Source organism: Schistocerca cancellata, chromosome 4 (assembly GCF_023864275.1).
Source record: "Schistocerca cancellata isolate TAMUIC-IGC-003103 chromosome 4, iqSchCanc2.1, whole genome shotgun sequence".
In the NCBI taxonomy this organism is placed as follows: Eukaryota; Metazoa; Arthropoda; class Insecta; order Orthoptera; family Acrididae; genus Schistocerca; species Schistocerca cancellata.
In genome coordinates, this window is record NC_064629.1 from 145,772,671 (window position 1) to 145,799,845 (window position 27,175).

Sequence of the window (27,175 nt, forward strand, 5' to 3'; positions counted from 1 at the left end):
GGCACAGATAAGCATAACGGTGGGCATTATTGTTGGTACAATCAGACCAACTCCTGTCTACTGGCTTCCCCTACTAAGTAATATCTACCCACCACAGTTTTGCAAAACTGAAACCCTTCTTAGAGATTACCACAATATACAGAAGGATACGGAACTACCCATTCACCATGACATACCTGTCTTACGAAGAAACAGGCTTCATTTGAGACACCCAATACTACTGTACATTGAACAGCTAGCTACAGGTAAAACCAAAGTAAAAGATATCTGGAACAAGAATTGCCAGCATTTCAGAAATTACCAGGAACAGGAATGGTTCATGAGATTTAACTATGATACTGTCAATGTCTAACTTGGTAGGAAACTGTGGGTCAAACTAAACAGAATCCACACTGGATGTGATTAATGCTCTGACTCACTCAATAAATGAGGTATTGTGGAGTCTCCTAGTTGTGACTGTGGTACACTGATACAATCTATTAGACATATATGAGACTGCATCTTATGATGCTATAAGGACAAGTGGAATGATTTTACGAATGCCAGTGCCACAGTGGTGAAATGGATTAGGAATCTACATATTAATGTTTAGTTGATTTGTTATTGTTTTATGCAATGACATTAATTAAATATTATAAATGTAATGCATTTGTGTGCCATATGAATGATCATGATTTTCTTGGTGTCTAAAGATCAATCCTGAAGGCAGATTTTTCTTTAGGTATAGCTTTCCTGCAAGGAATCCTATATGGGTGGATCTTTCTTCCATCTGCTAGCACACCCAGCATTACTGTTGTTCTGGTCTTTTCATTGCCAGAAATTCTTATAAGAACACTTTTGACACCCTTCACATTGACAGTAACATTTCACGGCATATCAGAATAAACAGGCATGTGATCAATGTTGCACATATGGCATAGAAAACAATATTATGTCTCCATCATCATCATCATCATCATCATCATCATCATGCACCATCCAGTACTTGCTATAAATTTTATGACAAATATGGTTGAAAAATTCCTCTAACTCTAGTGCCTTCATTTGGACAATTTCTTGACTAATCAGAAAGTCTTCACCACATTCTCTCGCAAATACTCAGCAACTTGCTGCTCCAATTACTGAGGCCTTCCCTGGATCAGTCACCTGAAATCTAGTGTGTATAAATGGCATTCTTTAATTTATTCTTCGTCTGATGTCACCTATGAACATTCACTTCTGTGATACCAAAACTTCTTCCTCTGGTCAGTTATTTGTGGCCTCAGCAACATAATCACTGTTAACCTATGACTAGTGTCATATTGTCTGCATGAACCAATTGTGAGCCGAAAACTTGTAGATCTACATTTCTCAACAGTCACAGCTGTGGTTTGCATCCATTATGGCTTGCTACAATTTACAGTCATTACAGCACTGACAATACAAGCAAACTGAATGACGACAATATGTTGTTCTCTCCAGCTCCCTACAGCTGACTCAGCAAAAGTCGTACTACTTTTTAACATTTATGGCAAATTAGTATCACTCTAACTGTAATACTGTGCAATATGTAGCAAACCCTACTGTTGACGAGCCTACTGCGAGGTTGAGGCATCTTGGTGGTGGGTTAAGGCACCACATTCTACTGGAGACAGCACGTTTACTACCTATTGGCTGGGTGAAGCTGATCCTTATAAATTAGTGAGGATTTCCCTCACTGCTGATTGGCCAAAATGTTAGAGGTCCAGTATGTAAGTAAGTAGAGGAGGTGCAGAGAACAATTCATATGATGGGCAGTATGGATATCAACTAAACAATACTCACTGTTAACAAAATACCAACTAATTGTGGTTAACATTATAACAAGTTTACAGACAAAGACTAGAGAAAAAAGAACAAATACATCTATCAGACAGAATTGATGGGCATGATAAAAAGGGTAAGAAAATAAGTAACACGATCTCAGAACAAAGGAAAGGTACGTTATGGAATTGAACAGGTAACCAGCATGAGCAAACAGATCACATTATTAAGAGGTAGAGGAGATTAAAGAACATAAGTGAAAATCAGTGCACTACATTACAATACAAATTTTATTCAGAGGTTATTCAGTAGCTGAGGAGTAATTCCACCACTAGAAGTATTGAGGTAAAGACAGTAAATTAAGTGAACAATGATTCTGCCAATAATTAACCACGAAGAAGAGAATGCTGGTAGCTACACCTGAAGAAAAAGTGTAAATGAATGACTGAAACACAAGTATCAAGTAGAAAAAGATTATTAACAGGTAAGGTCATATTCATCATATGAAGAAATAAAGTTGCAGATTTAGTAATGGGTATTATGAGTCATGAAGGTAAGTACTTAATTTAATGAAACTATGCAATGAAGCACCAATAAAGAACTGTTACTTTTGGGAGAGAATACTTTTGACATGGACACACTCAACATGTGCCAACTTCAGTTACATAAGCAGGTCCAGAAGAGATGCAACTGGGCCTTTACAAGATATGACATATACTGAGAAATAAATGAACAATGCTTGCAGGACAGCAAAATCTCATAGTTCAAATGCAGGACATCTGCATTTTAATGAAGGAAAGAATAAAGAAATGTCTGCATTTTAGTGATTGCACTAAAATGTACAAAAATATGTATATTTTTGAGTGTAATAATTTTGTAATGCGTACAACTAAAACAGCTTTTATTGTATTGGAGGGTGAGCAGAGGTACAATATGGATGCTAATGAGTTTAGCATCAAGACCAGCTCCGCAAAAAGAGAGGTGGCTCATAGCAAGGTGTCTGACACTTGGCGGGATGGGTCGGGGCAAAGCTTACAAAAAAAAAGAGAGAGAGAGAGAGAGAGAGAGAGAGAGAGAGAGAGAGAGAGATAGAACATAGTTCAAGACAATAAATGTTTACTTGGGTAGCGGAGTCAGACTCATTTTCAACAAAGGATAAAATCCTTATGAGCCTGTAATATAGCTTGTAACTAATTAACGTCTTGTTGCATGAAGTAATCTTGTTTGATACATCTGCTGGGAAAAGGAGAGAGAGAGAGAGAGAGAGAGAGAGAGAGAGAGAGAGAGAGAGAGGTAATATTACTGGAATACCCCAGTATTAATAAGGAAGGATGTCAACAATGCTTGTATCAACTCACCCTTAACTGGAACCACATTCCAGATGACACCTGCCAAAATATTAATAGATTGTATTTGAAGAGACTTCCTTTCTTTACAAAAGACATCAAGGTGCTTCAACGTGGAAGCTTAGTTAGGTTTTGTTTTTAATTATATGACATTATTAGTGTAAAAATGACAGCAAGGCATCAAGAAATGAAAAGTGGTGACACTAGACAACAATGGGCTGCACTTGGCTAAAATTAGTAGGATAGATATTTATGAGAGACAGTCTGAATAATCTTGTTTTGTCACTGTAGTATTTAGATAAGATCCAAATAGTAGTGAAGTGGATCAACCTCGATTAATGTCATTACAAAATAAGGAAGCATATGGGATGGCTATAATTAAACTTTCCCTGTTTTAACATGTCATAACACAGGAACTAATTACCATACAAGTACCTAACTTTGTAGCATTAATGTCCAGAGTACAGGGTGCATGATTTCCATGCTGTGGTCCACTGTATGGAAGGTGTTTCAAACCATTCTCAAATGGTATCTGTACAAGATCCATATCGTACAGCAGCTTCCATCACGCACAACGACGTGTTGACTTTGCTCTCCACTTTCTTGCAAGAATTGAAGTTGACCAAGGGCTGGCCCTGGACCATCCTATGGACAGACAAAGCTCATTTTTCTCTGACACTTGAGGTGAACACACAGAATTGCCACGTGTGGGGATCTTCACCTCCAGTCACTGAGCATGAAGTTTCTCTGTATGATGAATGTGTCACCGTATGGTGCGGCTTCACAGATATATTCATCATTGGCCCATTCTTTTTTGAACAGGTTGGCACTCAAGGACAGTGTGACTGGGCAGCCTTACTGTGATGTGCTTCACCAACATGTCATACCTGCCCTACAGGAGAGAGACACATTGAACTCAACAGTTTTCATGCAGGATGGGGCCCCACCACATTTCGCTCGTGAAGTTCACCTGCTCCTCCAAAACATATTTGGAAACGAGTGAATTATCAGTCCATAATTTCCAAATGCTTGGTCAGCATGATCACCTGATCTCACTCCCTGTGATTTCTGGTTGTGGGGCTACTTGAAGGATGGGGTTTACTAGGGGAACATTCACACATGTGCTGATCTGAAGCACAGCATATCAAGTGAGGTAGACAGCATAACTACAGAAATGCTTCATACTGCTGTGCAGAATGCAATCCTGTGCTTTCAGACTCTTCTGGTCACTGATGGGTGCAACGCTGAGCCCCTTTTATAGCAGTAATGGTAATTGTATGTAATGATATGATGTAACATAGCATCACATTAAAAGTATTTCAACTGAATTTATTCTGCATTATTTCTCTTCCCCATATCCTTCACATTAATGATAAAGTTTGGTACTCGAACAGTAATTAGTATCTGAGTTAAATAGGAAAAGTTTAATTACACCCACTATGATCTTAAATTAACTAGTTTGCAAAACTGTTGCTAGCTCATTATTTTTCAAAATTTTCATTGTCTGAAAGAAACTTGTGCAGGTAAGTGCATTTGTTTTCAATATATCATTCTTTATTTAAAAATAATTATTTTCAATGCAATTACACACAAAATTTACCTTCAACAGGAAATAATTTCCTCTTACATCTATGCCTGTTTTGAGTAATTTTTCTAAAAATAAAATCTGTGTGTAATGACTCTAAAAATAATTATTTTATAGATAAAGAACAATAAATTGAAAACGAATGCACTTACCTGCACAAGTTTCACAGAATGGTACAAAGATAAACCACCAGCTAAATTGCAATTGAAGTTCACTGCAGAGTGCCCAGGCATGAACTGACGAAAATCCGACCCACACGGTAAACAAAACATAATGTAGACTAGATGGCCCCAATAGTCAGAACATGCTACGCATGGCATCGGCCATCTGCAGTTCCCCAAGCTACCGCACTTGGTGGGACGGGAGTATCGAGCATGTTAATGTTCTTTTTTACTGTGTTTACTGCTCTGCTGCCTTCTGAAATACGGCAACCCTGATGTTCTACCAGTCTGCAAATAACAATTCCAGTGCTAAAATTAAACTGCTATAGATAGGTAATTAGGCTATCACAGCAGTGCATACATATTTTTAACTTATCATAATGCTAGTGCAAGAATCAAAATCGGTTTTCCTATTTGTTCTTGTTACAAACTTACCCATAATTAGAAACTATCCTAACAGCACTCCGCACAAAAGCAATAAACAGCAGCACTTACATTAAATTCAACTGCAAGTAATAACTGAACTGATTAGCAAAACAACTGAGCTCAAGAAAGACCAACAATGTACAGTAGTTCGTTTTGGATAGAGTAGGGGTGGGCAATAGCTGATAGTACTATCAATATATCAAGAGTTTAGATCTATCAATAGGATTGTTCACTATCAACATGTTAATATCTTTCAGTTTCATTACACGGCAACTACATTGTGTGTAATTTCATTTAGGTGATGGGGTGAGGGCGTCCTAACCTGCCCTTTGGCTACGATCTTAACTGGATGAGTTGCACGGCGACCAACGCTCAGTTCAGTCCCACATGTAAAGTCGCTGTTTATAAGTCCACAAAATGTGTTAATTATTTTTATTGAAATTGTTAACTGCATCATGAAGGTACATTATTAGAAATACATTGCAATGGCCAAAATGAACAGTCATATATGTTAGATTATTTTCAATAAAAGTGTTAATGGCATGAGATGTCGTGTGCATAACTCAGTTTACTGTTCAGAATTTTTATGAGGAAGTATTGCTCAGCATTACTGCAGTTGTGTGGCAGTTATTTACACAAATGACTGGTTATGAAATCTTTCTGTGTAATAACTGTGCTGTGGCAAGACTTATTCCAGCTCTGAACAAAACATAGCACCCCTTAACGCAAATCAAGGTGCTCTTTTCTGAAGAGCAGACCTTCTTTTAATGTAAATGGTGAACTGTTGATAGATACATGCACTGAACATGACCTAGTCATTGGAGGCATATTGTTTCCACATCGTAACTGCCATAAGATAACGTGGGTTTCTCCAGACCACGTTACTGAAAATCAAATAGACCACATAGTCATAAGCTGCAAGTTCCGACACTCTCTGTTAGATGTCAGAAATAGAAGAGGGGCAGACCACCACCTAGTTTTGGCAGAATTCAGACTGAAGATAGTGGCAAATAGAACCAAGCTCAGTCATAGGTGCGAGAAAATAGAGGTGGCAAGATTAAAAGACCAACAGATCAAAGAAACATTTGCACTTGAACTACAAAACAGATTCCAGGTCCTCTCTGAAGAAAACTTTATGGAAGACGGAATTGAAACATGCTGGCAAAAAATCAAGAGCAGTTATTTAGATGTGGGAGAAAAAATCTTAGGATTTAAGGCATATCAAAGGAAGGAATGGATCTCCGATGCTACGTGGCATGAAATCAGCCACAGGAAAGAACTAAAACTTAAGTTAAATTTTTGCAAGACAAGAGCGCAGAAGAGCAAAGTGCATAAAGAATACATGGAGGCGAACAAAAAAGTGAAAACATTGCTACGTCGAGATAAAAGGAAATGGATAGATGAGCAAGCAAAATTAGCAGAAGAGGCAGCAAGACAAGGAAATATGAAAGAGCTCTAAAACATTACCAAACCGTTGTCAATGAAGAACTTCAGACATGAAGGACCAGTTAAGAACAAGAATGGTGTGATGCTTACAACTCAACAGGAACAGCTACAGAGATGGGAGGAGCACTTCAGGGAACTGTTAAATTGTGAAGACAACCAAGAGGAACAGGTAAGAGATGTTCCAGAGGAAGTCGGAGAAGATTAAGATATAAATTTGCAGTGCCCCACAGTGGACGAAAATAGGATTGCCTTGAAAACACTAAAAAATACAAAGGCTCCAGGCCTAGACAACATAGCACCAGAGCTCTTAAAAGCAGATATTGAAAGTACTGTTAAAATGCTCCATCCTTTGCTGAAGCATATTTGGCTTGAAGAGAAATCTCCAAAGGAATGGAAAAATGGCTTGGTGGTAAAGCTCCCAAAAAAGGGAAATTTGTCAGATTGTAACAACTGGCGTGGTATTACATTGTTGTCAGTGCCCAGTAAGGTCCTCACCAGAATTATTTTAAACAGAATTAAAGAATCCCTTGAAAAGCGACTGCGTAAAGAACAGGTTAGTTTTAGGGCACAACGCAGCTGTGTTGATCTTATTAACACTCTTAGGATCATCTTAGAGCAAAGCAAAGAATTCCAAGCAACCATGTACATGGCATTCATTGATTTTCAAAAGGCCTTCGATTCTGTGAAACATAAAGTACTCTGGCAGATGTTGCGGAAGTATGGCATACCACAGAAGATCTTAAACATCATAAAATATCTATATGATAGCTATGAATGCTGCGTACTCCACAAGGGAAATATGACAGAGCCCATAAAAGTAACAACTGGAGTCCGGCAGGGTTGCATTTTGTCACCAACACTTTTTCTACTCATTCTAAACTCTGTTATGAGAAGAGTCACAGCAGGCAAGAGATGAGGAATCCAGTGGGGGACCCACGAACGTCTGGAGGATTTGGATTTTGCAGACGACATAGTTTTATTAGCTCCAAGGCTGGCTGATATGCAAGCTAAATTAAACTTGCTGAAAGAAGAAGCAGAGACTGCTGGCCTCAAGATAAATACAGGCAAAACAAAGGAAATGAGAGTAAATTCGGGGAACATGGAGGTGCCCCTGTTAATAGGTGAGCTGCGAGTGGAGACTGTCAACTCATGCCTGTATCTGGGTAGTATAGTGGCGGAAGATGGTGGAGCTGCAGATGACATGAAAAACCGCATTAAAAAGGCAAATGCTGCCTTCATACAATTGTATCCAATATGGAAAAATAGAAATATCACATACAAAACAAAAATCCGTATTTTTAATACAAATGTGAAGGCCGTCCTTCTGTACGCCAGTGAAAGTCGGAGAATGGATAAAAAGATAACAACCCAGTTACAAAGCTTCATAAATAGATGTCTTCGATGCATCATGAATATCTGGTGGCCAGAAAAAATATGTAATGAGGAGCCCTGGCGAATAACAAACCAGATACCTATATAAGACCAGGTACGAGAGAGAAAGTGGGGATGGTTGGGGCACACCTTGAGAAAACCAGATGGAGCCATCGAGAAAAAAGCATTGAAATGGAATCCCCAGGGAACAAGGAAGAGAGGAAGACCAAGGGGCACATGGAAGAGGACAGTGGTAAGGGAAGCAAAAAGAGTTGGTAAGACCTGGGCAGAATTGAGGCAAATGGCCAATGACAGAGACGGATGGAGAGTTCTCCTGGATGCCCTATGCCCCCATAGGGGCCAAAGGAATTAAGTCAAGTCAAGTCAAGACCTTCTTTTCCTATAAATAAAATCGTTGTTGCACCACTTGATAAATGAAGCCTCGCTCAGGTACTGTCTTCTGCAGCAAGAGGGCTATCATTTTTAAAAGACGCCAGGTGAGGTCTACAAACCCTGCAAGGTGTACCTGATGCTGTACATCTCCAACTACAGCTCTAAGGTGCACGGCCAGGGTGTTACAACGAGCCACGGCTTTCAGAGTGAAGCTGCTGTATACTTCAAGTTAACATAGTTGTCAACCTTGAAAATCAACAGTGTTGTAGAGGAGTTGCAACTTTAGCGCTCGTACAGAAGCTCATATTTCATCTTTACTGCATGCTTCAAGTGTTTTGTGTTAATATATTTTTGTTAGCAGTAATTTACCCCCTGTAGAAACTAATATTATTGTTGAATATTTGCCCAATTTTAAAGTCATTTCAATTCCATCTACAACTGGATTCACATAAATTGCAGTTTAAATATGGTGGATGCTCATATGAAGTTAAGGTATGTGGTACACATTCGCATAGTTGGCAGCATGACAAAATCTGCTGCCCACTCGCCAGTCTCCTCCTCACATTTGTACTAGAGCTCAGCCAAGTTGGTGTAACTGTTCCCCTCCCACCCTTCCAAATTCTTCAAATTAAATCTGTGCCAGACTTCAATTGCCAAAGCTTCATCTGTAAACATAAGACATCTCCTAGATTAACCTGTTACACAACATAAAAATGTTGATGTGTGGAACAACAGTTTAATCTATGAATTTAAGATGATCCTGTATTTTTCAAATGAGAAATTTGGGAAAAACCTCATCTTATAGTCAAGTAAACACAGTAACGTGTGGTACAGGATCATCCATAACAAAATGACAGCACCACAGACACTATCATGCCGTAAGAGGAAGAGGTCCCACACTTGTGGAACAATCTATGCTCTGCTGGTGTAGGGTTCTGACAACTTGTTCACAAAACAGTTCAGTCTTGTACAACATATAAAACAGTCCGAAAGTGGATACGGTTGTTGTTTATGGCAAATGTTGCCAGTTAGAGCACCATTATGGTTATATGCTGAAAGGTATCTTTATCATGCCAAGCTCTCATAATCTGTCTTTCTAAATATTTTCAAAAGATTCAAAAAACTATGAGTGTGCAAAATAACAGCAACTGATGAGAGAAATTCTACTAAAATTTTAGCAGTGGTAACACACAGTCCACGTCACAATGAGACAGGCTTGAATGAGTGAGTGGGATCAGTCAAAGGTTGTGCAAATACTAAATTCCAACACATTCCATTCTAGCCACATTTGACTTCAACAATAGCTTAATGGCAATGTCTTTGAAAATTAGTTACAGTTCTCCAAATGGTGCCAACAAAAACTGCAAAATAATGTGGCGTTTCCGTTCATGATTTTGTTAACAGATGAAGCATCTTTTATAAACCATGGCCAAATTAATACTCACAATATGCACTACTGGTCAGCTGAAAATCCACATTGACTGAAAAAAGTGTTTAAATAATTAGCTCAGTCAGTCAATGTGTGGTGCAGGCTTTTTAAGAATCGCATCTGCTACAACCCTGGACATAATACCTGGATATGCATCGTGGCATCAGGCTGCCAGTGCACTACAATTCAAAGAGTCCACCAATGGTGCCCACACAGGCTGGCCTCCAGAGGCCGCCTGCAATCAGCCACATGACTATAATCTGATCCATGAATGATGGCAGTTCGCACATGTCAAGGCACAGATGGGGATTGCATTGTTGCCAGTTCCAAGCGATAGTTGTGGTATGCACATGTGCATGCTTTGTGCATGAAGAAGGTGTATATTCTGTAAATTTTCTCTTGCTTGCTTATGTAGAATTTATCACTTATCACCACAATTAGCGACGACAACTCAGAAAAAGTGGAATATAAATTCACTCAACAACTCTCTACAATCACATTTAATGCTCCCATTAGCTACAGCATTCACAATCCTGCTGAATGCCCATTGATTGTCAGAGAAAGCATGATGTAGGTGCATAGAACAAGCCTAACTCCACCGCCACTGTTCGTGGCTCCAACTATAGTGCACATGGCATGACGTCTGCCACACTGTCCACTGGCGCCTTCCTCCATATAAGTGCAGTGCAGCAAGCATTCACTCTCAGATTGTGTTCTTATCATTTACTTGCAATGACTTCTATGTTTATTGTTTGCTTGTGTGTGGAAGAATAAACTTTGATTAATTGTGGACACACTGTTATTTGTTACATCATAGATTCCTGTTTTATTAATGGTATTCTAAATGCCACATATACATCTACAGTTCCTACCATATTTCTTTTTTTATTGCACTGTTCCATCAAGTTCACTAATTTAATTTTTCTAACAACTATTTTCAGCTATAGACATCATCAGAGTCTGTTAAAAAATAAAACAAAAGCACTACATTAGAAACAAACTACATCACTTCTTTAAAACTACAGGATATGTATAGTACAACACATCACCCTTACAAGTGTTTCTTTGGGTATGTTGTATCTCATCAGATGTACACACCATATGTAAGTGCTGTGAGATGGATAGCAGACATGTATTTTTAAAAGCAAGTAGATGCCACTTGTCATGTACCCACTGTTTGCCTACAGAGATCAGCAACCCCTCAGACACTGAAGCATCACAGGGTTGCATATGTACAAAGCATTGTCTCCCCAGACTGTGTCTATCTCAGCAAGGACAACAGACGGTGGGACAAGAGCCACCGAAGGTCTTCCGTGCCACGGACCTATTTCCTCTATTGTGTCACATATACAGAACAGGATCAGCAAAAAATTCCTCCTTGCCCCGGCTATACTGGGTGGCACAGGCCAAGCAGTTCACTCCACTGGAGCTCTGGGTCTATTCATACGACGGCTCATAGCAGCCCTCCAGTCAGAACCCAGTTGAAAGCCACCATTGTGGGATCTGCAACTTTCCAGCGATGTCCCGAGGCCTACCTGTTGGTAAACTGCGCTGAAGGCTCAACATCCATCATTAGGGATTATCAATGCCATATTCTTAATGTCCCACTACATCTGTTCACTGTGTGTTCCACGCATATGCCCGCTAGTGTCTGAAAAGTCATGTATTTTTTTATTGAGAAGAGTTTTTCTTTGTTATTAAATCTCTTTAATGTGGTCGTAATAAACTCTTGTTTTTGTTTACCTGTGTCTTATTATTCATCAAGAATCTCCCCATAGGCAATGTAGCACCACTCCTAAAGGGTGGTAAGATCACGACTGCCCTCAGCATATAATAAAAAAAAGTGTGTGGTTGTTGTACAGGGTGTTTCAAAAATGACCGGTATATTTGAAACGGCAATAAAAACTAAACGAGCAGCGATAGAAATACACCGTTTGTTGCAATATGCTTGGGACAACAGTACATTTTCAGGCGGACAAACTTTCGAAATTACAATAGTTACAATTTTCAACAACAGATGGCGCTGCAAGTGATGTGAAAGATATAGAAGACAACGCAGTCTGTGGGTGCGCCATTCTGTTCACAATGTGCAAGTGTGCTGTAGACAACATGGTTTATTCCTTAGAACAGAGGATTTTTCTGGTGTTGGAATTCCACTGCCTAGAACACAGTGTTGTTGCAACAAGACAAAGTTTTCAACGAAGGTTTAATGTAACCAAAGGACCGAAAAGCGATACAATAAAGGATCTGTTTGAAAAATTTCAACGGACTGGGAACGTGACGGATGAACGTGCTGGAAAGGTAGGGCGACCGCGTACGGCAACCACAGAGGGCAACGCGCAGCTAGTGCAGCAGGTGATCCAACAGCGGCCTCGGGTTTCCGTTCGCCGTGTTGCAGCTGCGGTCCAAATGACGCCAACGTCCACGTATCGTCTCATGTGCCAGAGTTAACACCTCTATCCATACAAAATTCAAATGCGGCAACCCTTCAGCACTGCTACCATTTCTGCACGAGAGACATTCACTAACGATATAGTGCACAGGATTGATGACGGCGATATGCATGTGGGCAGCATTTGGTTTACTGACGAAGCCTATTTTTACCTGGACGGCTTCGTCAATAAACAGAACTGGTGCATATGGGGAACCGAAAAGCCCCATGTTGCAGTCCCATCGTCCCTGCATCCTCAAAAAGTACTGGTCTGGGCCGCCATTTCTTCCAAAGGAATCATTGGCCCATTTTTCAGATCCGAAACGATTACTGCATCCCGCTATCTGGACATTCTTCGTGAATTTGTGGCGGTACAAACTGCCTTAGACGACACTGCGAACACATCGTGGTTTATGCAAGATGGTGCCCGGCCACATCGCACGGCCGACGTCTTTAATTTCCTGAATGAATATTTCGATGATCGTGTGATTGCTTTGGGCTATCCGAAACATACAGGAGGCGGCGTGGATTGGCCTCCCTATTCGCCAGACATGAACCCCTGTGACTTCTTTCTGTGGGGACACTTGAAAGACCAGGTGTACCGCCAGAATCCAGAAACAATTGAACAGCTGAAGCAGTACATCTCATCTGCATGTGAAGCCATTCCGCCAGACAGGTTGTCAAAGGTTTCGGGTAATTTTATTCAGAGACTACGCCATATTATTGCTACGCATGGTGGATATGTGGAAAATATCGTACTATAGAGTTTCCCAGACCGCAGCGCCATCTGTTGTTGAAAATTGAAACTACTGTAATTTCGAAAGTTTGTCTGCCTGAAAATGTACTGTAGTCCCAAGCATATTGCAACAAACAGTGTATTTCTATCGCTGCTCGTTTAGTTTTTATTGCCGTTTCAAATATACCGGTCATTTTTGAAACACCCTGTATTATCATTACAATATATAACAGTGAATATTAAAATAGCAATGTCACATGTTAAAAATAATCTGTTGCACTTAGACTGTATAATCACAGTAGTGAGTTTCTGATGACAAGAACATTCAGAAATGTGTACAACAAGTGGATAAAGTTATCCATAAACTAAACACATTTTACTACATAAAAAACAATAAGGCACACATATAAAACTATTAAACGTCAATAGGCTACTTATCTGTTAACAAATGGTCTTCCTGAAGGCCAGCAGCAACGGACTGTTGCCTGCAAAGCTGTTTATTGGGACATTGTGTCTCTGTGACACTGTCCACAGCTCAAGCACTCAGCCACAGAATCCACAGCAGGTCCTGTGTCTGCTAACACAAATAACTTTCTGAACCTATCATAGTAACCATTATGATTAAATTTGTTTTGTTCACTAACCAGTACATGTGGCTCTATATTTCTGTAGCTATAAATTTCCATTTCCTCCAGTACAGCCAACTAATAACCTTTTGATGGGTTATGTAAGAGTTTTGGGTTGAGCTATAAGTCAACCGCTGCATGCTCCAAGTGTAAATAGACTGCACTCATGTTGTTTTTGTAGGTATGTTTATTAAAGTGAACTGTAAAACTCCTTACTGTCCGCCATACAACTTCGAAGGCCACAGCACGAGGCTGGTGGCCTCCAGGAAGAGCATGCACCAACAGCTACTTCACATATTTTTGTATAACAGTTTCATATATGCATTTTAACTTTTTCTTTATTATTTTATATGATTAAATTTAAAGGTTTTGTGTATAACTTATGCACTTGCTGTATACTTTGCCGAATGTTTTTGTTATCAGAAACTCACTACAGCATATATATGGTGTAAGTATGACAGATTATTTTAACATATGACATAGCTATTTTAGTATTCACTATTCTATATATTAATGATATTACAACAATCACATACTCATTTTAACTATATGTTAAGGGCAATCATGATATTACCACCAATGTCACCTAGGAGTGGCAGCTACTTGCTTTTTAAAATATGCAGTGCTGCCTGTCACACAAAAACTGCATATGGCACGTACATCTGACTGAATACAACATATGTGAAGAAACACATGTGAAGGTGGTATGTTGTACTGTACATAACCAGTAGGTTTTTTACAAGTTATGTAGCTTGTCATAATGATTTGTTTCCATGTACATTTTAACATAATCTGGTCTTGGCACCAGCCAAAACTATTTATTAAACAAATTAAAACAGTGATCTTAATGGAACATGGTAATAAAAACTGAAAAATGGGAAAGTGATTGCTGATTTTTGTTGTGGCGTAGCAAGAGCCACGCCACTCTGAGGTAGCCGAAAGGCACGCGATGTAATGCAGACGGGCGTGAATTCTGGAACAGGATAACTATTGAATGGTAGCAAGAAAAGTACGTAGCTTATAATATACTTAACTTTTATTCTCTGATGAATACAGCGTTCTTCTTGAGACATTTATACTATAACTCTCAAAGTAGGTAAGGCTAATGGCGCCTTGCTAGGTCGTAGCCATTAACTGAGCTGAAGGCTATTCTAACTGTCTCTCGGCAAATGAGAGGAAGGCTTCGTACGTCTAGTCGCTAGCAATGTCGTCCGTACAACTGGGGCGAGTGCTAGTCCGTCTTTCTAGACCTGCCATGTGGTGGCGCTAGGTCTGCAAGTACTGATGGCGGCGACACGCGGGTCCGACATGTACTAATGGACCGCGGCCGATTTAAGCTACCACCTAGCAAGTGTGGTGTCTGGCGGTGACACCACAATTTTTGTCTTGAATACACCTAAAGTGCCCAAAATAATAGGCTTTGGAATTAAACAGATTTTTAGAAGTTTTACCTTCCTAACGCATGAAGTGAGAAGAGCAGGTCAATATGCAACAGCCGGGCAGAATGTAAAGAGAGAGAGAGAGAGAGAGAGAGAGAGAGATGGACTACTGATGTTACATGTATTGTGACCACAAGACAAAGTTAACTGCTACACACTGTTAAGAGCTGCTTGCCCAAGAACCAATGCAGCAAACTGAATCAGAGAGAGAGGAGGATGCCGTCACTGTGTTGACCACACAGAGTGAAGTAACAAGGTACAAGTCGGACATAAGAACATTTATTCAAAACACTAACACCGCAGAATAGGTTCCTCACTGCTTCTGAAAGGCAAAATTACGGCACCTTTCAGCTGAAGACAGAGCATCCAGAAAGGTCACCACTCAAGAAAAGCAGGTCAACTAAAGTCATCATCATCTTGCAAACAACAACAAAAGCAAGACTGTTCCTGTATAAATATTACTTGTATTGAGTGGCTTCATCTATTTTTACTCAGCTCACTGGCACTTCCTGGTGATGCTAGGCACCTTTTATTATTACCTATGCCCCTGAGAGGTGGCAGGGAGTAGGGCTTCTGTGGCCTTCATATGCAAGTGTGTTGCCCATAATCCAGTCATCTGGTATGCATGGAGAGGGGTTGCCCAGGCTTCTAAAATATCTTTCTCTGCCAAGAGACATTCATTCTTAAGGTTTTCTTGTTGACAATCACTATCAGTTTACTGAAGTAGGTAGTACACAGATGCAGCACATCTAGTTAGTAAAACCTGCTAGTCTGGCTAATAATCTTGTCTCTCCAGGCCTGTGAATTCAATAAAAGGATGCCTAGTGTCACCAGGAAGCAACCGCTAACATTTTGTCTCTAATAAAAGTTATTCCTCATGTTGAGATCTATCAAACCTAGGCATTTGATGCAAAGACTTTGAAACACAGTACTCCCAAGTAACACTCTCCGCTTTTCTTCCTGGATGCCTAGCCTAGTCTTAATTGCTGATACTTGTGAAATAAAATTTTGAATGATATTTTGCAATGCATTACTGCTACTTTTGCAGTTCTAACCTATCATATGATCTATGATATAATAAACAGAAAACATGCCATAATTCAAAGTTCCTCTTTCAATTAGACTTAAAAAACTTCACAATAAACAGTAGTCTCCTATTAAATTATGTACCATTTTTCAGTGAGAAGTACTTGCAGCAACATGAACAATGGAGGCAGTCGGAAATTATCCAGGTAGCTTATAAAAAGAAAACAGGGAGCAAGAGAAATGGGAGAATACTCAAATAAATTATGAATAGGATAACATAATGTCATCAGGGTGTTAAAAAACGTGTCTAATATTTTGAGAGATGGTAATACCCAACAAAACAAAGGTGGAGGGTGGGGAATCCAATAAACATGAGTTTGGAAATGCATACTTTCTGCAACCTGTACATTTGTTTACAGGAGAGGTTCAACCTGATGTCCATTCATGACATTCGTCCTGAGCAATGCATCCCTCTGCCCTTCGGCATAATGAATCACACACTATGAAACATCCCATTGTTGTTATTGTTGCTCTAAAGATACGATCATGTAGTGTCTGGACATCATTGACTGGGTGGCACAGATTAATGTCTTCTGGTGTCCTCATAACCAAAAATCTAGAGGATTTAAGTCTGGGGAAAAGGGAGGCCAATGTGTGGGTGCTCCCTAACCAATCCTAGTCCTAAAACACCAATGTGAGATGTTCATACATAGTGCTGCAAAAATGTGCTGGTGCATCATCATGCATATACGACAACTGTGGTCTTCATTGACATGGCACATCCTTCAACAAGGTAGGCAATATGTTAACAAGTAACTGATGATAATGAGCTCCATTTAATCTATGAGGTAGGATGTATGGCTATTAATTTTTCACTAAGAATGCCTGCCCCTATGCTGATGGAGAAATCGTGGTGATGCCCTCTTTCTGCATCTGCATAGGGATTTTCATCAGCACACACGTGCTGGTTCTGGAATTTCACAATGCCAGCTCTTGTGAATCCCACCAAGGTGGTAAATAATATTATCAATGAAAACAGTGGATCTGCATCATACTTCTGCAAGAGCCATTGACTGAACTGCAATCTGCTACAGTAGTTCTCTGGTCTTTGTGCCTGCACATGCTGAAGATGGTATGGATACAGCCATTGTTCATGTAATACTGGCCACACAAGAGGATGACTTGTACCTTGTGCTGCTGTCAATCGCTGCACAATGGTTCCAGGTCTTTCATCCTGTAAATATAGCACATGCGCCTTCATCTGATGTGTGCAGACTGACTGAGGCCATCCACTGTTCATCTTGTGGGGTGCTAGAGAACCTGCGTCCTTAAGACATTGAAGCAGTTGACTGAACAGCTTATTGGATGGTACTCTGCAGCATGGATATTTTTCCATGTAGAGGGCACGGGCTCACAGGCTACTTCCATTTCTTAACCCATAGCAGAAAATTATGTCTGCCATACCACTTGTGGAGTAGTATGCTCCCATTGCTAACATGCGAAAGAGAAAAGAAAATGTACTGAACCATTAGTGCAGAGGAAAGTACAAAGATCACAATATACTAAAAATAACAATTAAGCTACTTTCGTAAGTAGGTACAGCACTACAATATGTACCCAGCACAACATAATTGCCTGCAGACTACCCAATGCTTGGACTGATGTGAACACTAGAGTACATTGATACAGAGTATCATGTAAAGTAGTAAACCCTGTTGACGGGTCATCAAGGCAATGACTGTGCCCATGCAGCATTTGTTTCCTCAATGTTTGCCTTATCTGACATGGAGACGGATAAATTCACAACCAAACTTCTTCAGTCATGATGGATAAGTGTAAAGATCTCAGAAAGTAAGCATTTCTGAATTCATGTTTATTTGACTTTTTTCTGGTTTTGATGATTACTACCATCTCTCAAAATATTTGATACTTTTTTTAAACACCCGGTATATCGTACTGTCTGCATTGATAGTCAGCAGAAGGCTAAGTTGTTACAGTACACAAACAGTCAATGTCTCCCAACCAATCGAGACAGACAGGTAGTAAAAAGCACGTAAGTACAAACATGATGTAAAGAAGTAGCTACGATCTGCATCTTCATTAACTGAACAGTTAAATTTAGACATGGGTATTATACCTGTTATGACGGCAGACACTCTTTATTACATAGAAAGCAAGGATACACTGTAATCCCTTTATGGTTCACAATTCCAGTCCGTGCCATTGTGAATTGTAAAACAAACCAAGGGAATAACCCAGATAGTCCACAGTCAAGCAAATCGGTCAATAATCTGTAGAAAACCAATAAAAATGTAGTCTAGTTGAATAGCTACGTCATGAAAGTACTGTGTAAGCAAGGAAGAGGCTTTAGCACAGCACGATTCATAGTATCTTGTGGAAGTCCAGTGGCCAGATTTTATCTCCAGTTTTACGTCAACAGCCAGGCCTATGTGGCAGCCTGATATTATTCCACAAATTGCTTTCTGCTTCTTCTTGTCATTCCTGGTATTGCATTTGAAGTTGCAGATGTTGCTGTTGCTTTTGCTTTTGTTGTTGTTGTTGTTGTTCTTCTTCTTCTTGTAACTGTTGTTGCATTTTAAATTGCAGTAGTTGCTCTCATTGTTATTGTTGTGCCTGCTGTTGCATTTTAAGCTGCAGTTTTTGCTGTCACAGTTTCACGAATTTCAGATCCATGATCACTGAACTTAGCCTGTTGTCCTCACACATGTTAAGTTCGAGTCCTTGTTGCCAACATTACACCTGCTAAGGTGCAACACATTCATTACTACACAGAAAATATGGATAGACTGTAATCATTTGATAGTTCACAATTCCAGTTCACGTCAGGTCATCATGAACTGCAGAACATAATAAGAAAATGACCCAGATGGTCCTGAGTCAAGTGAATCTGTCAACAACCCATAGAACGGCAACTGAAAATGTAGTCCAGGTGAAATCCGGTAAACAGTCATGTAATGAAGGTATGGTGTAAGCAACATAGAGAGCATAGCACAGCACAATTCAATGAGTTTTGCAGTGGCCTGGCAGCCACATCTGGCTTGACGTCAGCGGCCATGCCCACCTGAGAGCCTGTTGGTGCCTCTTGTCACCCACTACAGGAGACACTGATAATAGAAATCACAGGGTAACAATCTCACTATCAGATGCCAGAGATGTAGCAATGGGTGCTAAAATGTCTTTCTTGAAAGTAATGCATTAAAAACTTGCACAAGCTTAACAGCCTAACTGGAACAATGCTTTAGAATACACCCGTAAAACAAGAACAGCTGCCTATATGCTCTCCTGACTTTAAATAGTCCAGAGCAATCCCTGAAAAGTACACACTGTCGAAGAGAAAACTATATGAAAATGTGTGCTTGCCGACTTGTGTGTGGGTACTGCTTGGTTTTATTTTCAATGTTACAGTCATCTAGCTGTCAGTGCTCATAACTGGGTACAAACAAATGCTACACAATGGAAACATACAGTAACCAGAAAACAATCCTCCCTTTGTGGATTGTGGGTATGATGTCTTTTGAAGTGGCCCCCTGCATACTTACTTCTTTCTTTCTGTTTAATATCAGACATCGAAATTTTGGCAGGAAGAAAGACTACGTTATTGGGCAATTTCTGCCTGTGGCCGTTTGTTATTAGCTTACAATAGTTTGTTTTGTTGTGAAATTCCCTTTTCTTACTGTGTGATTTATGGTGCTTTACCTTTCCCTTGTATGCTTTCCTCTTTGTGCTATCTCTATAACTTTTCTCCATTTCTGTTTCTTCTTTCACATAACTTCATGATTCATTTATTTCATAGTAGTTCATGCCAGTTTCATCTCAGTGTTTACTCTTTCTCACAGCTAGTGTCCTGCTCACATTCAAAATTATCTCTCTACCCCCAGCCCACATACCCTTTTTGTTTCTTCCACTTTGTATAGTTTCCATCAAAGATATCTTATGGTGAGCTTCTCAACAGCCTTTCCTGCACAACTGCTCCAGCCAGAGTTATCACTTTCCAAACCTATATCCTTTAAATATTGAAGAAAGAATCATTGCTTGTATAAGTCTGTTCCTCTCATACTTCTCACATTATCAGCATTATTACCTTGTCTTATTCCAATATACACAAGAATTTTACCCATTTTAAAACTTTTATAATGACATAGACTGCAGACGTGGTCATAAATTCCATAACAAACATTAAAAAAATTAGAAAACATATTTTTAGTGTGTTACATGTTCTATATAATGACCTTCAACAGAAACCTAATAATACAGAGATCATATGAGAGCATGGGGTCCTGGGTTCGATTCCCGGCAGGGTCAGGGATTTTCACCTGCCTCAAGATGACTGGGTGTTTGTGCTGACCTCATCATTTCATCATCATTCATGAAAGTGACAAGACTGGACTGAGCACCGGTTGGGAATTTGTATGGGCACTGATAACCGCACAGTTCAGTGCCCCATAAACCAAACATAATCATCATCATCATCATCATCTTATGAGGGCAATGTTGAGAGTTCTTAGGTTGGCTGCGGAGGACTGTGAATTCTTGTTTCTCAGCATAGTCGCCTTTTACAAAGAAAAAGAGTATAATGTTCCGTCAGTGCCTTCCTTCAGGCACTTTGTCCCGTGTTATTACATTGAACAGTTTCCATTCCTGGAATGGAAGTCTGTAAGCTCTGGCTATTTATAGCTACCCTAACTCAGTATCCAACAGTGATTCAGATTCACAGAGTAGCCCAAGTATCAACAGGGAGAACACGTCAGAGATACTCGGGCTCCAGACTACAGCTACAGCTTCCGCTTTTGGGAGGTGGAGCAGCTGCAGAAAGTATGTCAGGTGGCGCCGCACTCTGACAAGAGTTTATCACTAACTGCCATGGTCCGGCTCTTGTTAGCCAGTCTCACAGTAGTCTCTGAAGCCTTTCATTATACGCCAATGAATAGTTTGTGATATAGATTACTCCCCTGATTGTTTACACTTAAAACAACTGTGCTATGCTCTGAATTTGTTTTGCTTATCTGTTCATTTTGTTAATACCACTGTCATTTGTCTCCAGAACCACCTGTTTCATTCAGATGGTCTCTATGTTACCACCAGTGCAAGTTACCATAAACAGTGTTCTCCCTACACTTTGAATTCAGAACATTTTCTCATTGCACATACTTTTAGATTTGGGAATAGATATGAGTAAAATGCTATCAAATCTGGTCGACAGGGTGCATGTACCAGTAATTTAAAGTTTAGTTTCCACAATTTTCCCGCAGCCAAGCATGTTCCTCAAGAAAATATTTTTGAACTCTTTTGTAACTAATTTTTTTCATTCTGTTGCTGCATTAGACTTGAGGTTGCTGGTTTCTGACCCTCTTCAGACCTCACATCATGATGGTAGGCAGTGGCAGTGAATGGAGCAGGTGTTATGAACTCCACAAACATCAACTGCTCACTTTCCTGATAGAAAAGACTGAATTCACATTTTTTGGTGCAAGGCCACCAGCCTCCAGCATCTGCTTTGATCGCTATTTTATCTGGCCCTCATCCACAGCAAAAATAGGAGCACAAAATCTATTTCGTCAATGTTAAAATAGTCAAAACATGGTCAAGAAATTCATTTTTGCAATTGTTTTAGTCAGTATTCAATAAATGTGGCACCCATCTAGCACAAACCTTTCTCATTGTTAGTTCATCACATACAATGTTTTGTACTATTTATTTTGATGTGCAAACGGCACCATTTTAGACACCTTTACTTGTCAATTGTCTGGTACCTTATTCTGACTTTCCACTAGTTTCACCTGGTATTGCCATTCAATTGTTCTTTATGTGATCATCTTCAAGTGAATAAAACCCATGTTTGAATTCAGCTGACTACTTCTAAATTATTGACAATTAAGGAGACGACCTTATACACACCTTCACCAATCTTGGACAAATTTCCATTGACAATAAAAGTGATCAAAGCAAGCAATAGTATGACTGCACAACATTACAATTTACCTGTTTGAACAAAACATTAATACTATAAAAATATATATTCAATACTATTCTGGAAATCAAGTTAATGCCTGACTTACATTAATACCACTTCTGTGCTAGACCACAAATTTTTCTGCATTGCCATCATACATTCTCTAAAAGATATTTCTAGATGTTTCTGAATAAATCATCTTCAACTAGCATGTCAGACTTTAATGTGATGCAGATTTTTGTAAAATTTATCTGACACTAAATCTAAATTTGGTCAGTGCTTAATACTGTAATTTAATTCTGCATCACAAATTGTCCCAGAAACAAGAGAGACTGTAGCCATACAGCTGAGGGCAATCTTACTCAGCACATTTTCCATTCAGACACACACTATTTGATCAAAAGCGTCTGCACACCTATTAGAGGACATAAATATGGAATATATCCACCCATCACCTTTATGATGCCTTGAACTCTGATGAGGTGACTGAATATCTGCGGAAGAATGGAAGCCCAGTTTTTCTCAAGAACCTAAACCACGGAAGACAGTGATGGGTGTCCTAACCAATCGCGCAAGAATTCCACAGGTTTCAAGTCAGGACTATGGACAAGCCAGTGCGTTATAGGAATGATATTGTCCATAAACCATTGTCTCACAGGTGTTGTGCATTGTCATGCTAACACAATACATCATCATCATCTTCAAACTGTTCTTCTACTGTGAGGTTGAACACAATGGTATAAGACGTGTTCATATCCTTCAGCATTTAGTATTTCCTGGAGTGCAAAAAGGGAGCTATGCCCCATCCTTTTTAACTCCCCGCACAGAGTCGGTGTGCTAACAGGCTGCTGATAGCAATTAGCTCCTTCCACTGATTTAATGCAATTTATTACAATCACCCCTGTAATGCTCGATGGTCCCTGTCTGTCAGTATGTAGGTCTGCTAGGTCTTTGTTTAGCTGTGGTTGTTCCTTCGCATTTCCACTTCATAATCATATCACCAACAGTCACCTTCGGCAGCTTAAGAAGGATTGAAAATTCCCTGATGGCTTTGTTACTCAAGTGACATCTAATGATTAATCCACGTTTGAAGTCACTGAGCTCTCCTGACTCACCCATTCTGCTGTCACTGCTTCACTACTGACAACACAATACTCCCAGCCTCCTTTCATACTGGTGGGTCCTCCTCTCATGATATCTAGTGGTCAATTCCACATTACATGGGGGTGTCAAGATACTTTTGATCTGATAGTGTACTGGACCCTGACAAACAATAATTCTAGCACTAATGTGTGAGCACCGTATTTCCATGGGAAAGGGTTTCTTGTGAATGCCTCGTTTATCATAAAATATAATTACCATTCTTCTAAGCTTCCTAGAAGTAAGTATGTTGTCACTGGACAGTATATTGACACTGAGGCATTACAACTTGTCAGTTTTTATGTAAAAAATAGTATCTAAGTATCATAACCATCATTTTTAAGTGACATTCTGCCTCCTTTAGCTTCTACCCCATTCACATATATCGTAATAGTAAACACAGTTATCATCACCAGTAATGTTTATTAAGTTTCAGCAGGCATTTTAGTGAGTGCTCTGCCCTGTTCTCTTACATTCTAAATTTACACTCTAGGTTCACACTATAGGTACCTTAACGTATTACATGCTTATATTTAACTATAGCAAAACTCACCGATAATTATCAACAAATGCTAGTTTCTCCTTATCCTCTGGAATTTTTCTAACAAGTGCCCAGATTTCTGCTCTTAGTGACTTTAGAGTTCTTGCAACTGCAACAGAAGAATGTATGGATATTTTCACTAACCACCAGCTCACAACCAATATGAATACAGCAACATAAGAATTCTGATGACAATAACCTGTGAATCACGCTAGACAAGATAACAAAGTTTCAACTTCGTTCAACATAGTATTTTGTTATCGCAATTTTCCACACCTGTCTGAGAATTGGTGTCATTGTCAAGTTTTGTATCTAATTGAAACCCCACAATGAAAAGGCGGCATTTATATTTCTGTATCATACTTCCTAAATCCCATTTATACACAGCTCTATTTATAAAGGGAACTTGTAGCTTCAAAAGAAAAATATTTGCAGGCCTCATCTACTAGAGTTATTTCTTTGAAAGCCTCAACATGAAATGCTTCTCTGCACTATGATGCACCAACCTTAAATTATTTAGTGCAAAACTGGCAGAAAACAGCCCACTGTTTGGAAAAAAAAAGCTGTCAGATTAGCCCATTTCACTTCCTAGCTGAAGAAGTAATGATACTGTTGGACTCTGTATGTATGTTTACTGCCAATCATTAGTAACATTATGTTAATAGATATCCATAAAACTATGGAGAAATCACAAACAAGGCCATTTCAGACTATTTGTAATAACACAGTACTGTAGTCCTGTACAGTATATGCTCTCACAACAGTTATGTACCTCCAATGGCTTAAATGGAATGCTCAGTAATTCAAACATATAATATCTAAAATTGACCGACATGGCATGAAGGTTCTACATCTACACTCTGCTAGCCACCAAGCAGTGTGTGGTGGAGGGCACAATTCGTGCCAAAGTCATATCCCCCCTCCCCCCCCGTCTCTGTTCTACTCGCGGATCGCGCGAGGGAAAAACGACTGAACACCTCAGTATGAGCTCTAATTTCCCTTATCTTTAAATGGTGATCATTGCACGATTTGAAAGTTGGTGATAATAATATATGCTCTACAACCTCGGCGAAGATAGGATTTTGGAATTTAGTGAGGAGCTCCTTCCATTTAGCGCATCGTCTATCTGCAAGTGTGTCCCAATTAAAACTTTCTATGAGATTTGTAATGCTCTCGAAATGGCTAAATGTACAAGTTACAAAATCTTGCTGCTCTTCTTTGGACCTTCTTAATTTCTGGAATCAGATCCAACTGGTAAGCGTCCCATACAGACGAACAATACTCTAATACTGGATGAACAAACATATTGTAAGCAATTTCCTTTGTTGAAGATCTGTATCGCTTCAGGATTCTACCAATAAACTGCAATCTAGAGTCCGCCTTGCCCATTACTTGTGTAATCTGATGATTCCATTTGAGATAATTTCAAATAGTCACACCCAGATAGTTGACAGATGTTACCACTTCCAAAGACTGGGCATTTATTTTGTACTTGTACATTAGTGGGGATTTTCACCTTCTAATACACAGTAGGTTACACTTACTAATATTGAGAGATAACTGCCAGTCATTACACCACGCATTTATTTTCTGCAAATCCTCATTGATTTAATCACTTTTGAATACATCGTGGGAGCAGACACTGATCAATGTTATTGCTAACAGTTACTATTAAAAATCAGTCTTGACCACAAATTTATTTATTCTGGTAACCAGTTTTGACCACAGGCGTGGTCAAAACCGGTTACCAGAATAAATAAATTTGTGATCAAGACTGATTTTAATAATAACCTCATTGATTTGTTCACAACTTTCATGTGATACTGCTTCCCTGGGGACTACAGCATCATTGGCAAACAGTCTAATGCTACTATCAATACCATCAACCAGATCTTTCATGTAAATCGTAAAAAGCAGCAGACCTATTACACTGCCCTGGGGCACACCTGAAGTTACGTTTGCTTCTGTTGAAGTCACCTCATTGAGGATGACATACTGGTTTCTGTCTATTAGAAAATATTCTATCCAACAGCATATGTCATCGGATAGACCGTATGCATGCACTTTTTGGAGCAAGCGACAGTGTGGAACTGAGTCGAACGCCTTTCGAAAGGTGACATGCTTCACTCTCATTCCACAATAGTAGGGTTCAAATAGCCATACAGACCTTTTCCACTACAACCCCAATCCTAAACATACAAATTTCAGGGTGGTGTTTTGACAAGACCATGGTTCATTCTTTATGTCATCCTTTTCTAGCTGAACTAGTGCTCCATCTCTGATTACTGTGGTGCTGACAGCACCTAAAACTCTAATCTTGCTTTTAGTGCCTAGAATTACTCTTTAATAATACCACAATACAGAACACATGTGGGTTGTAAAGGAACATTTAGCAGTCCTTTATAATGAATGTGCACTGAAGGTTAACCAAAGCAGAACAGATTTAAACTATTACACCACATGCATAAAATTTTATTAATGTGAAGGTGTACTTCCTAATTAAATATAATGCGTACAGTAATATTCCTTCAGATGTATTTATATGATGTACACCGGCAAAAACATTGATTTTTATACTTTTACATCTTCTATACATATATTAAAGAGAAAAAAATGTTCTTTGTGCAGGTTCCCAATGTAACTTAATCCTTCTTAAAGAATCACAAAAATCATTTAACACAAAATGGAGGAGTCAAAATTTTTTGGTCACATTAAATGATCATAGGGGGACAGAGGGGAGAGGGGGGGGGGGGTGAAAAACTGCACTTTTGATCTTGTCCAGTTTTATTACAGTACAGATTCCCTGTTACTCTTGTAGGTTAATACTGAACGTTAAAGACTATATAGAATATTTTATTCTAATTGGGAAAAAGTCTTATTGTTTATCCAAATTAAGAATCCAATCTGTGAGCATAGTGGCCCCCATCCTCCTTTTATTGTTTTCTGTACATTCAGCTACTAATGTTCTCAAACTTTTAAGATATGGCAGTTTTAGAATTTTCCCATTGATAAGCAAGGATAGTTCTAAGGTACATCTGAACTGCATCTTACCAACACTGTCTCCTTCAGTGACACATTCGGCTTACTTACCCTGAAGTGTTCACCCTATGCACTCCTATCGGCAAAACAGGGTACTACGAAAGTGCTGCCCACCAAAAAATTACTTTGATTTCTTTTGGGTACCTCCTCATATAAATGGCAAGATTTGACATACAGGAAGTGTACAGCAGCGTGAAAATAGAGTATCATTTGCTTACAGCCATTCAGATGAGCAAAGAAATTGTCAGACCTTTCTGCATGGATGTACTCCTTTATCAAATTCACCA

The 27,175-nt window shown here is 39.4% G+C and overlaps 1 protein-coding gene across 3 annotated transcripts in view; it reads right to left on the reverse strand.

Annotated features, from left to right (window-relative positions):
* Positions 1 to 27,175, reverse strand: part of LOC126183813 (glyoxylate/hydroxypyruvate reductase A-like) — a 78,150-nt gene that overhangs the window by 26,507 nt on the left and 24,468 nt on the right. For all 3 annotated transcript variants that reach the window (XM_049926063.1, XM_049926061.1, XM_049926062.1), the window contains exon 5: positions 23,862 to 23,958. In XM_049926063.1, coding sequence (XP_049782020.1) covers positions 23,862 to 23,958 — 97 coding nt within the window. The remainder of the gene's footprint in view (positions 1 to 23,861; positions 23,959 to 27,175) is intronic.